Genomic DNA, 13,168 nt, shown 5'->3' with positions numbered 1-13,168 from the left:
AAAGCAGGGACAGACAAGGCACAGAGATGACAAGAAGCTCGCAAATCTTCTAAGATAGCAAGTGCCAAATACTGACGGCTGCCTGGGGATGCTATTTTAGGAAAGTGCATTAGGTGGACATGAGGACATGATAAATGCCAGGCTCTATATTCCAGAAAAACAATCCCATCAATCCTGCCACATGGCATCCCCATTCCTGCCTGACCTCCTCAGGACTCTGTCTTCCATCACACCTACCGGTGGGTAAACACGTCATCATCCTTGAAGTGCAGGAATCCACCAGTGGAAAGAACATGCAAATACCTTCCAAGGGAACCAGAGGCCACATATTTTCTCCTAATGTAGGCAGAGGCTTCGATGTCTCGGCCAGGGTCAAGGTCCCCAACTGACTCCCAGGCTCATCTGTTTCATGATGAACAGCTCAACCAACCCTGTCTCTGGAAGTCCACCATCACCCCAAAGCTGAATGGCAAATTCAAGGTCAAGAAAAGCCAGTCATACTCTTTAAGCATCTCTTGCTGTGCTTTCCTAAGGGAGACCAGGGCAGGAAATGATTATTTAAAGGGTTGGCAGTTCGGGTGACTAGCTAGAAGCGGCTAGGTTTTGTCAGAGGATCTGATGTGCCGAGCAAAGGGTTATGGGGAAAGGTCCCTTCGTCCTAAGCATAACACAGCTCAGATGAAAGCTTGCTGCCTGACCCCTCTGGCTTTCAGATCTTTGCCTATTTATAAAAAAGGAAAAAAAAAAAAAAAAAGGAATCCAAACATCTTGGATTTCTGTGTGATTTGCTATCACTAGTATGAAAATAAATAAAATAGATGTAGCAGTTTAAGCACATTTATTGTATATAGTCAAAGTTATGCTGGTATACACGCAGGCTCTTTCCGTAAATACACAGAAGAAATTGGTATGAACAAGGAAGCTGGGTGATGGGGGGCCTGTAGAGGCAGACAGGTGCTTCTCACCTGGGGATATTTTGATCATCATAACTAGGGAAATGGGGGGAGAGGTACCACTTGGCATCTGAAGTGGGGAAAGGCCAGGGATGCTGCTCAACATCCTACAGTGCACAGAACAGCTCCCCACAAAGAAACAACGACTTATCCAGTCCCAAATGTCAGCAGCGCTGGAGTTGAGAAGCTCAGCTGCAGACTCTTTGGAACAGCTGTAACTATCTTCACCACACGAATCCATTACTTTCTGTTTTTAAAATAAAATGGATCATATATACAGTAAGGACTATTTAACAGTTGTATTTAATGCATAGAGACTATTGAACAGTTGAGCCTCCAGAAGGTGGCTCAGACAGTACAGAATCTGCCTTTGATGCAGGAGATGTAGGTTCAATCCCTGGGTCGGGAAGATCCCCTGAAGAAGGAAATGGCAACCCACTCTAGCATTCTTGCCTGGAGAATCCCATGGACAGAGGAGCCTGGCAGGATTGAAGAGTTGGAAGAAAATAAGAACAACCCCTGTTAACTACCATGCAGTATTGTATTTTTTACTTTTAACAAAACAGAGAGTCACTAAGGACCTGGAGAAGGCTGGGGAGACTGGAGTGTGAAAAGAATGTGACAGCAGACCCTTCCAGCCTGGAATGCGGGCGAGTTTGAGCCGGAAGGGATCCTAGGGAACACAGAGTCCCAGAGCAGCTAAGCGACGTTGCTGCTTGGGCCAACTCCAGTCCACTGGCAGTGTTCATTCACCTAGAGGACTGTCTGAACATAATTCAGTGGGAGGGAGCACCATGACTGTCCAGGGGTGTTGGCTGAGGCAAGGGGCCTGCAGGGGGGCAAGGATGCACGCACATCCCTGGGGCCTAACCCCTTCATCAAAGTCAAGTCAAGCCAAACGCTCATGGTCAGCTGGGTCCCACTCTTTGCGACCCCATGGACTGTACCTTGCCAGTCTCCTCTGTCCATGGGATTTCCCAGGCAAGAACACTGGAGTGGGTTGCCATTTCCTCCTCCATGGGATCTTCTTAGCCTAGAGATCCAACATGTGTCTCCTGCGTTGCAGGCAGATTCTTTACCACTGAGCCACCAGGGAAGCTCCAACCCCTTCATCTCTCCTGCTCAAAGATCCAGAGGCAGGGAGGTAAAACGACCGGCTAGAGGTCACTCCATGAGCTGGCAGGAGAATTCAGTGCGGGTCCTGACACTCAGAAAAACATTCCACTCCTCTAAGCCAGGACTCAGCTGGCTATGTCTCGGCCCATGAACTTAGGATGGATTTTACATTTTTAAATGATCTAAAAAAACCCCAAATTTTTTAATGATCCAAAAAAACATTTCATGACACGTAGAAGAGTATACAAAATTCAAATTTCAGTGTCTATACAGTAATTTTTATAGGATCACAGCCATACCCATTCATTCTGTCTTATCCATACCTACCTTTTTTTTTTTTTTTTAATTTTTGGCCACACCCCAAGGCATGTGGGAATCTCAGTTCTCTGACCAGGGATTGAACCTGTGCCCCCTGCTTTGGAAGGAGAAGTCTTCACCCCTGGACCACTGGTCAAGTTCCATCCATAGCCACTCTCACACTACACTAGCAGAGATGAGAAGCTGCCACAGAGATCACATGGCCAAGGACACCTAAATTATTCACTGGGTGGTCCTATACAGAAAACTGTGATCACTCCTCCTTTTTGCCCATGTTTTTCAAACTTTAATGTGCATACAAATCCCCTGGTGGGGCAATTGCTAAAATTTAGATCTGTCTTAGCTTGGTCTGGGGTGAGGCCTGAGAGTCTGTATTTCTAATAAGCAACCTGGTGATGCCGACGCTACTGGTCTACGGGCCCCACTGCTGAGGACAAAGTGTGGACCCCAGGCCCACAGCAGCAGTAGCCCCTGGGAACATGTTAGAAATGTGAATACTCAGGGCCTTCCTAGACAGACTGGATCTGAAACTGAGTGGGGCCCAGTGAGCATGGCTTTAACAAGGCCAGCAGGTGAGCGTGAGGCCTGCACAAGCTGAGGCATCACTGATTTCCACCACGTTGCCTTGTGCGTGGGCTAAGAATCTAGGAGACATCAAGCTGAGCCTAACACAACCCAGTCTCCAAACGAATATACTTTCATAAACATCAAAAAAAGCAGGAGCTTCCTTAAATATTCCACATGCAACTCTACTGTGATGAAGCACACGGTAGCCTATTAGAAAATTCTGTTTCTTATTTATGGAAATTGTGGTTTTGGTCATAGGAACTTCCCATAAGAATACCTTATTTGCCAACCTAACTAAGAAGTAACACTCACTACTAGCGCAACATTTTTAAAAAAGAATGACATAGTTAATAATACAAAGACAGAAAGAAAAAAGAAGCATGGAGGGGCGGGCATGATCTGAAGTCATCCTTGACCATGTTTAACTGTCCATTGTGCTTACAGGGCTTCCACAGTCCCTCTCTATACGGTTCTCTGGTTTGCGGCCAGGTTGGGAAAACAGTAACTTACACTCTCATCTTTAAACTTTTCAAGGATGGCCAGCTAGGAACAGACCCATTACAGTAACCCAAGACATGTGTATCAGAACATTCAGTGACAGCAAAGAACAAGGAGCAGCCTAAAAGGCCAGCCAGGGGAGATGGGTTAAGTCCACTATGGCACACCCATGCTCCGGACAAGAATACATGGTTCAAACAGATGAAGCAGATCTGAATGCATGAACTGAGCGGTTATATACTAAATTCAAAGGTCCAGAACACCATGTGAGTATGACTCCTTTTGAATATATTATAAATATTTCAAAAATAGCTACACACATCAATGTTTTTTCCCTCAAAAGATATACAAAACTGTCATTTTGGAGGAAAGGGATAGATGGAAGGATAATATACTTTTATTACTTTTTATTTCATAACTTTTCATATGAATTATTTTTTTTCAATGAATGAAAAGTATTTGTTGGCCACTTATTATGCACTGGTTCTGGCACTAGGATACAGAAGTGAACAGAAAAACATCTGTGCCCTCCTGAAGCTGACATTCTAGTGGAGAAAGACAATTCATGAAAAAGTGACTTTTAGCGTGTGTCTGGCATGGCCACTTCAAATGTGGTCCACAAGTCACTGCCAACCCTCCGTGTGTGACCAGATGCCCACAGATAAGGAGCTGACACCATCAAGTGGCTCAAATAAGGCACCAAGCAAGCAGTTTAGTTCTGCTGACTTTTTTTGTTTCTTAGGCAGACTTTCTCGATGAAGGATGCAGAGAGCAGAGGCTTACATTCCAGCACAAACTTCTCCACTCATGGTGAACCAGTTCCTAACTGGCTACTCCGGGCAGCCCTGGGCTGGGAGCTATCAAGTGCTGTGAATAAAACAAAGGGCAGAGCAGGGGTGGTACTTTTAAAAAGAGTGGTCGGAGAAGACTGTGCTGAAATAGCGACTTCCAAAAAATATTTAGGCAACGACGACGCGATAAAACGTCTGACCGTGCGGGCCAGGAGAAATCCGGCTTCACTCACCAGGAAAGGGGTGCAGACCCAGGTGAAGGTCCCCACGGCGGCCAGGTAGGCAGATTTCTTCAGCACCTTCAGCTCTTCCTGCCGGATGGCCAGCACCTTGTCTTTGAATGCCAGCTCCCAGGCGTAAAGCTTCAGCACTTTGATCCCGTTGAGAATTTCGTTCATCAGCTTAATCCGATTGTCCTTGCTCTTCATGTGGGCCACCTTGGAAGAGAGAAGCGGTCAACACCTCACCAGGGGAGGGGGTGGTGGGTGCTGGCCGCTCACTTCTGGCCCTGGCACCAGACCAACAACCCCATCTGTTCAGAATGGGCCTTCCTGAGGGTGGGAAAGCGGTGAACAATCCCTGTGAACCGTGACTCTGGACCCTGAGAGCCCTCCAAGGGATTCATTTTTCAAGGCAAAAAAACTGCTTCGAATCATGTTAGATTTGACATTATTAGCAAAACCTCTTAAATTTAGAAGAGAGGCAAGAAAAACTGTACAGCCATCCAGGGAGGAAGGGGCACAAGCCTTACTCTGCTGATCCAAATATGAGAGATGATATTTTCTTCCCCCTCCATTTTCTTATTTTCTTTACTGCTTATCAGCCAGTACATGGTTGTTACAATACTGAAGTGTTTCTATACCAGCCGGCACTGGTTCTGACCACTGGGTACCCGTGCTACAGAGTTGTTAAATAATTTTGATATCACCTAGCCTTTTCCTTAAGCCAGACACTTTTCTAAGCTTTTCATGGGCATTTAGTCCTGCTCACAAGAGCCCTATCATTAAGTGCTATGTCACTCCTGGGTCACAGAACAGGACAGGTTAAACAACACGCGGTCAAGGCCAGAGATTGAAACTGTTTGGGAGGTGGGCCTTTCAAGGGAAGAAGATGAAAGGCCATAATCACCCCCCTACCCCTCCAAACCTCATCCCATCAGGCCCACATTCTGGAACCTGTCTCTCCTATAGCATCATCAGGGCAGCCAAGCTCTCTCATTTGAAATTCCACGGGCACATCATAAATAGCCATCAATGGAGGAACAAAAAAAAAAAAAAAGAACTCTGGCCCATTTCTGTTATAGACCATTAGACATGAGCTCCAGAGAATGCAGTCAGACCACATGGCATGCCACAAGAAGATCCCCCAGGCATGGCATCAAACGACAAAATCATGCTGCCAAAAGGGCCTGCGTGTGTTAAAATATATATGGTGATAGCACCGCAACGCACACACTTATACACGCCCAGCCTAACTACACAGTGAGTCTGATCTCTACATAAACACACAGAAAGTTCTACAAGATTTGCTTCGGTGTGTTCACTGTGGTTGAGAGGACAGGGAATGGGACAGGCCCTACACTTCTGTATTATTTGAACTTTTTAAATATAAGGAGAAGACATTCACTCTGTTACTTGACTATTTCAAAACTTAAAAAATACTAAGTAGCTCTGAAAGTAAGAAGTTCAGCGCTATGACCAGTGTCAGGTGGGGGTGGGGGGAAGCAAGGGGTGGTTTTTGCTCAGCCCTGGACAATACACACCCACGTAAAGGAACAGAACCCGTGGGAAATGAGGAATCTCCCGGATATCCACAGATGCGGCTTCAGACACTGGCCCACGAGGTCTAACTATTTCAGGAGCTCTCAACCTTGGCAGCCCCAATGGGAAGCTTTAAAAACCCCCCGATGCCCAGGACCCACCCATTATCAGGTGACTCAGAATTCCCGGAATGGGGCGTGGGGACCAGCATTTATGAAAGCGCCCCAGAGGATTCCTCCCACAGGCAGGCAAGGCTGAGGTCCCCACGGCCTGTGCAGAAGGAAGGCAGCCAACCCTTCAGTGGAAAGGCTTCAGGCAGGGGCCCGGTTCAGAGCCCCATGGAGACACCCCCCTACCTGGTAGGTCTTGGTCTTCATGGCCATCACAGCATTGAGGGGAACCATGAGGATCATCACGGCCACCCCCGCCAGGACGGAGGGGCCCAGGTTCTACGGGAGGAAACGAGAACAAAGCCTCACCACAGGACCTCCCCAGGCTGAGCCACCCCATGCAGCTATTCCACTTTTCAGATTTATCCCGGAGCATCCCTCGGGGCCCCACAAACCCCGTTAAGAATACTAAGGCCACGGTCCTTTATCTGAAACCCTTGAGACCCCAGGTTGGAGTTTTTTGTTGTTTTTGTTGCTGTTATTTATTTTTAATTGAAGGATAATTGCTTTACAGTACTGTACTGGTTTCTACCAACAGGGTGGATTTTGCAAATGAGAACTGAAGGATTTCAGAAAGGTAACGGGATGTGAAACAAAAATAGTGAATACACCCACCTGATGGTCTGTCTTGCTCAAAGGCCCCTGGCTGGGGTCTGGGTGCTTGGGTTTGGGAAGGGCTCCCAAAATTGTCAGAACTGATATAAGACTGACTCACTGTGCCTAAACTGGACAAACAACATGGCTTCTGCCGATTAAGCCTTTTTCCCCTTGGAAGTCTGGAAGTTTGGTCTATGCCAGGTAGAGGCTGCTGGTGTGATCAGACCCCAGTAAAAATCCTGGACTCGGGGGGTCTCTCCCAAGCTTCCCTGGCTGGTAACGTTTCACACATGTTGTCACAATCGTCCAAACTGGGGAATTAAGTACCTCTTGTGTGACTCCAGGGTGACAGGACTCCTGGAAGCTTGTCCCTGGTTCCCCTCCAACCTTTGTGAATCTTGCTGTAACCCTAGCAAATCATGAACCTGCTGGAGTCCTGGGACCCCCTGACATAGATGGATATGCCTGTATATCGCACCCCACCAGGCCCTGGCGCAGCATTCCATAAGCAAATGCAATGCTTTTTTTCAGTAGCAAATGGGAAAATTCCCACTGAGAGGGATAATCAAGATGATAAATCGCACATCTGTTCAGGTCAGGTCTCGCCACCAAATGAGTTAAGACAAATTTTCGGTTTTTAGAGCTTTTTGATACAAGGACTTGTAGATAAGAAGCTATAGACTTTTCTATGGTCCCATTTGCAGATTAAGGAAACTGCACCTCAGAAAGGTTAAGAGATCATGACTGAGGCAAGATACTGATTGACATTTTTCAACTTGCAAGTTACACACCTCAGAAGAGACAGCCTGCGGAGTCTGCCCAGTGTATATGCACTTAGCTGAGACAGATGGTTGCACTACAGTGTAAGCATGTTAGTCCCTTCCAAGGAGTCACCCTTGGGTGCTCCAGTCCTAGTTACCAAAAAGCTACTCTACTGCTCTACTGTCTGTTTGCCAACAAAAATCTGTCCAGTTAAAGCTATGGTTTTTCTAGTAGTCATGTATGGATGTGAGAGTATGACCATAAAGAAGGCTGAGTGCCAAAGAATTGATGATTTCAAACTATGTTGCTGGAGAAGACACTTCAGAGTCACCTGGACAGCAAGGAGATCAAACCAGACAATTCTAAAGGAAATCAACCCTGAATATTCATTGGAAGACTGATGCTGAAGCTTAAGTTCCAATACTTCGTTCACCTGCTGCAGAGAGGCAATGCATTGGAAAGATCCTGATGCTGGGAAAGATTGAAGGCAGGAGAAGGGGATGACAGAGGACGAGATGGTTGGATGACATCACTGACTCAATGCACATGAGTTTGAGCAAACTCTGGGAGATGGTGAAGGACAGGGGAGCCAGGTGTGCCGCAGTCCATGGGGTCACAGAGTTGGACACAACTGAGCGACTGAACAACAACTGCTCCGAATGTTCTCTGTGATGGAGTTCTGCTCGGTGAAGATTAATCCACCTCTAAGAATGAAGGTGATTTCTACCAACAATCTGAAGCATTCAGAATCAACTCTGAAAGCAAATCATAGTAACTAAAAGACACGGGGCACATCTCTGTACCACGTACTGCTCAGGGAACACTACCTGCAGCAATTCATTCAACTGTCCTGACCTCAATCACTGCAGTGATGTTTCCTGACTGTCAACAGTTTACAGATGAGGACATCAAGACGTCGTGACATTAAGCCATAAGAGCTGCAAGAGGCAGGATCTGAACTGGGGCAGCCTGATTTCAGAGCCATCTTGTTGCCTGTTATCCTATGTTCTTGACTGTCAGAGAAAGCCTGGTTTTGGTCTAAAGCAGCGGTTCCCAACCAGCGAGGTATATTCCCCCAAGGGACATCTGAAAACGTCTGGAGACCTTTTCACAAATGGTGGTGGGAGTGTGGGGGTGAAGAGGTGGTATGTGATTGGTGTCTCCTGGGGAGAGGCTAGGGATGCAGCTAAACATACTACAATACACAGATCAGCCCCCAACAATGAAGAATTATTCTTCCCCATGTGTCAATAACACTTTCAGCAACTCTCACTTAAAATAAAGCCATTGTCTTAGTGGTTCACAAATCAACCCTGAAGGCAATTCTAAAAGGACTGTTCCACGACAGCACTTTCTGGGGAAGTAGATGCCCCGAGACACCTGCCTGATGAAGAAGTCCACCTAATTGAAAGGGGGTAAAGGTCAGTGGAAGTGGTATTTATCACAGTCTTAAAGTCTGGGATAGTCTGGAAGTCCTTTTCATCAGTAGGGAGGAAAGGGAATTCCTGGTGGAAGGAAAGGCATGTGCAAAGGCCCAGAGGTAGAAAGAGTAAGGCATGGATCAGGCTATGAGCATCTTTGCTCATCATCTTCCTATTTTGGGAACTGCCCTTCCCCATGTGGAAGGGCTGTCAATCACACCCCTTTCACAATGAGAGAGAGCACGTGACCCAGGCTGGCCAATCGGAGAATGCTGCCTATTTCACCCTGATTTTTTTTAAAGAATGTGAATGGGACTGTGCTGGGCCACAGTGCTCCCTGGGAGTCTGACTGAGACAAAAAGGAAAGAAGTATCTTCTCTTTTGTCTGGCACCAACACCTGTGAAGATGATATAAACCCAAAGCTATGGAAGCCGTGTGAAGAAATCCCATTGAGAATGAAGTCAACTCAGAGAAACACCAAGCTAAGAAATGATGAGGGCATGAGATTGTGTCCTTACAGCACTGCTTGAACTCCCAGATCCATCCATACCTGAAGCCAATCCCCAAGACTCTTCAGTTACCCACACCCATAAAATTCCCTTATTTGCTTATGTCGCTCTAAAATGCACTTCTACCCCCTGCAACCAAAACACCAACATAATCTAGGACTCATGAATAAATGAGTTTGCTGAGTGTTTGGGAAGACTCAGAGGAAGACATACAATGGATACGTTACAGGGTGGTTAACTACACACACTGTCAAGAAGAGACACATGCAAATAAATACCATGCTACCCGAGAGAACATGACCCAACAACTGAAGAGAGGAACAAAATATCCAGGAGCTGGCTGACAGGCCAGAAAATAAAATGTGCATGGTGGCAAGAAATGCCAGCAAGCATGTTATGTGGCAGCCTGGATGGGGGGGGGGGGGGCGAGTTGGGGGAAGAATGGATACATGTACATGTATGGCTGAGTCCCTTCGCCGTTCACCCGAAACTATCACAACATTGCTCATCAGCTATACCCCAATACAAAATAAAAGCTTTTTTTTTTTGAAGAAATGCCAGTGAGCTACGGAGGTTCTTATCCCTGGCAGCCCCTCCCTCGCCCCCCGCTGCCCACACATGGAGGTCCCTCCCCACGCGCCACGGGAATGACGTCAAACACACACCAGCCACAGGAGGTAGAGGGCAAGGATGACTTGCAGAGGGGCTGACCAGATCATGTTAATGTACGTGGCCAGGTCCATGAACCTCTGGGCGTCCACGGACATGAGGTTGACGATCTCCCCGACCGTGGAGGTCTTTCTGGCCGCATTGGTGATCACCAGGGCCTGCGGGACAAAGAAGAGGGAAAGAGGGTGGGTGTGGCAGGGGACAGCCAGGGCCCCCATCCAGGCCCACGTGGAGGAAAGGAGACAGCGCACCAGCGGAGAGGTTGCTGCTTTCTCCTCCCCAGGTGGCTTATCTGCCTTCCCAGCCCGTGTGTCTCGTCACAAAGGCCCCTCTCTTATCGACAGCACCCACTGCCTCCCCCCAACCTGAGCTCTTCAGTACAGAAGGGACCTCAGAGGTTGCCTAAACCCAGGCTTCATGCACTTGAGTATGTACATGTACACACACACACCCCAGGGAGTCTGTTATGACGCAATTTCTGACTCAGTAAGCCTGGAGGGGGACTATCCATTGCTAACAAGCCCCCAGGAGATGCTGACACTGCTGGTCCCACTTCACCCTGAAGGACCAAGGTCTCAGCCAGGGTTTCTCATTCGTGACTCTACTGACACCTGAGGTCAGATGGTTCTCTGGGGGGCTGTCCTGAGCAATGCAGGTCGTTTAGCAACATCCCTGCTCTCCACCCACTAGATACACGCCCACCCTCCCCCACCCCCACCCCCAGTTATGACACCCAGACACTGCCAACATGTCCTGGAGGGATAAACCCACCCTGGCTCCTGATGGTTTCATGCTGTCAGCTGGGGAGTTTTACAAATACTGATGCCAGGCCCCCCAAACTCCTGACAGAGATTCTGACTTGATTTGGGTGCAGCCCGGTCCTTGGAAGTTTCTGAAGCTCTCTGGGTGAGTCTAACATGCAGCCAACGATCAAATCCATCTTTCCCTACCAGTTGCCGAAGAGTCTCTTCCTAACCTGTGGGGCCCAGAGGCTAAGAAATGAAGGGACCAAGGAGGTAATTCAGTTCCCTTAAGGCTGTCCGTGCTGAGGGTCTCTCACCCAGGGAAGGTACCATCTTCTTGGTTCAGATGGAGAGTCAGAACATGCTCACACACAGAATATTAACAGTAGGCGAGGATTTGAACCTGGATTGTCCCAAACCAAGAAATGCAATTACCCGCAGCAGACTGGGCAGGGGGGCTCCTGGGTGACCTTCCCCCCCACCCCAGACAAGCCTCTGGGAGTAGCTCTGCTAAGCTGTCAAGCCTGACGGTCACCCCCTGCTAACCCACAGCCATTCAGGCCACCTTCATGCCATTGCTCTGCAAGCTGGGCCTGAGAGGCGACCCAGCCAAGCCCCCCGAGGGTTCCGTGGGGGACCACCCCCCACCTTCCGGTACACAGCCCCAATGACAGCCGTCTTGATGCGCATGCCGCTGACGAAGCAGATGTGGAAGTACTGATGCAGCACCAGGGTCTGCAGGCAGGCGCTGACGAACAGCAGCGCCGTGTAGAAGTAACCCTGCCAGTCCGGGGCCTTCTTGTCGTTCACGAAGTTGATGAGCAACCTGCGGGGCAGCGAGGACAGAACCCGCCATGAGAGACCTTACAACACATGTCCACGCAGTGGGTAAGCCCTCTGGTGTCAGCAGGTGACGCTCTCCCGAGCCAGCCGGGTGAGTCGGGCACTCTCGCTTTGGTTTCACAAATGGGAAGCCCAACCCACACGGGCCTGCCCGTGCAGGGGTGACCGTTCCACCTCATCACCCAAAAGGGACCCAGAAGGGAGCACAGGGCAGAAGGAAGAAGGGAAAGAGAACAAACGTGTGGCCCCAAAGAGAGAGAGAGAAGCAGAGATGGAGGGAGGGAGGGAGGTAAACCTCCCTTCCTATTTCAGCTAGCTCTCTGAAATAGGAGAAAGCTCTCTAGCTTTCTTACAATCTGAAACTTCCCTTGAAGGAAAGTTAAGGTGGCTCAAAATAGCCTGGAGTTAAAATTCTCCTCCGGGTCCACCCCTCATTCTATGCAAAACAAAGAACTCTCACACCCCCCATTCTATGCAAAACAAAGAACTCTCACACCCGAAGGAAAAAATGCACAGTAAGGTTGATTAATTCCTTGTCCCAGCAAGAGATAACTAATCCGAACAACCTTGGAGAACAGGCCCCTTAAGACACTAGATCTCCACATACATGCCTACATAGCCTTACTCTTTCCTTGGGTTGGTGCAGCAGCTCCCTAGTCTGACTGCTGCCCCTTCTCGCCTCATCAAAGGTGATCTGTTCTTGTAAAGTGCCGGTCTCCTTCTTTTCCTGAACCTCTCCTTCTCTAACTCCCTTACCCTGCATCCCTGCTGTTGACTTCCCAAGATAAGCCTCCGTCTTCTCCTTTCTGGCTTCAGGGGAGCCTGGTAGGTTTCTGTTTCTTATAACCATCGTGGTTTAACAGGACTTTACGATGGCTTATTAAAGCAAAGCATCAGGCAAAGCGGGTGAGGACGTGGAGACTTGGCTCTGAGCCCAGGGAACCCTGAGCATGTGACCCCAAGGGAGGGTGAGGGGTGTCGCAAGTGGAAGGTCAAGGACGCAAAGGACTGCCCGGCTGAGGATGGGGGATGGGGGGGCGGCTTACTTTAAGATCTCCGGGCCGGCAAACATCATCAGGTCGTGCACAGCCTTGAACAAGAAGCTCATGAGGAAGTAGGGCCCGAAGGTCTTGTATAACACCTTGAACAGGGACGGGTCCCGCTCCTTCTGGGGGGACTTGACAATCAGAGCCTCGGCCTCCTCGTTCACATCCACCTTGGAGCTCCCTTTGGGCTTGGTGGGGTCCTTGGAGGAGTACACAATCTTCACCGGCTGCCTGGAACACAAGGAGTGAGGAGCGGCTCTGGGGTCTGCCAGACCCTCAGCCCACCAGAGGGGAGGAGGCCGAAGAAGCCCACCCCCAGGGAGCCCTGTACTCCCCGGGGAAAACCAGTCACTGCAGAGAAGCAGCTGAGCATGGTGGTGACGACCACAGACTCAGGGCCCCGG

General features: G+C 48.9%; 1 protein-coding gene across 2 annotated transcripts in view; it reads right to left on the bottom strand.

Moving 5' to 3' along the window:
- Positions 1-13,168, bottom strand: part of ABCC1 (ATP binding cassette subfamily C member 1) — a 146,226-nt gene that overhangs the window by 54,843 nt on the left and 78,215 nt on the right. For both annotated transcript variants that reach the window (XM_043454929.1, XM_043454928.1), the window contains exons 8-12: positions 12,765-12,995; positions 11,524-11,701; positions 10,129-10,290; positions 6,360-6,452; positions 4,477-4,680 (exon numbers count right to left, since the gene is read on the bottom strand). In XM_043454929.1, coding sequence (XP_043310864.1) covers positions 4,477-4,680; positions 6,360-6,452; positions 10,129-10,290; positions 11,524-11,701; positions 12,765-12,995 — 868 coding nt within the window. The remainder of the gene's footprint in view (positions 1-4,476; positions 4,681-6,359; positions 6,453-10,128; positions 10,291-11,523; positions 11,702-12,764; positions 12,996-13,168) is intronic.

This window comes from Cervus canadensis, chromosome 32 (assembly GCF_019320065.1).
Source record: "Cervus canadensis isolate Bull #8, Minnesota chromosome 32, ASM1932006v1, whole genome shotgun sequence".
NCBI lineage: Eukaryota > Metazoa > Chordata > Mammalia > Artiodactyla > Cervidae > Cervus > Cervus canadensis.
This window is presented reverse-complemented; position numbering and strand designations above follow the sequence as displayed.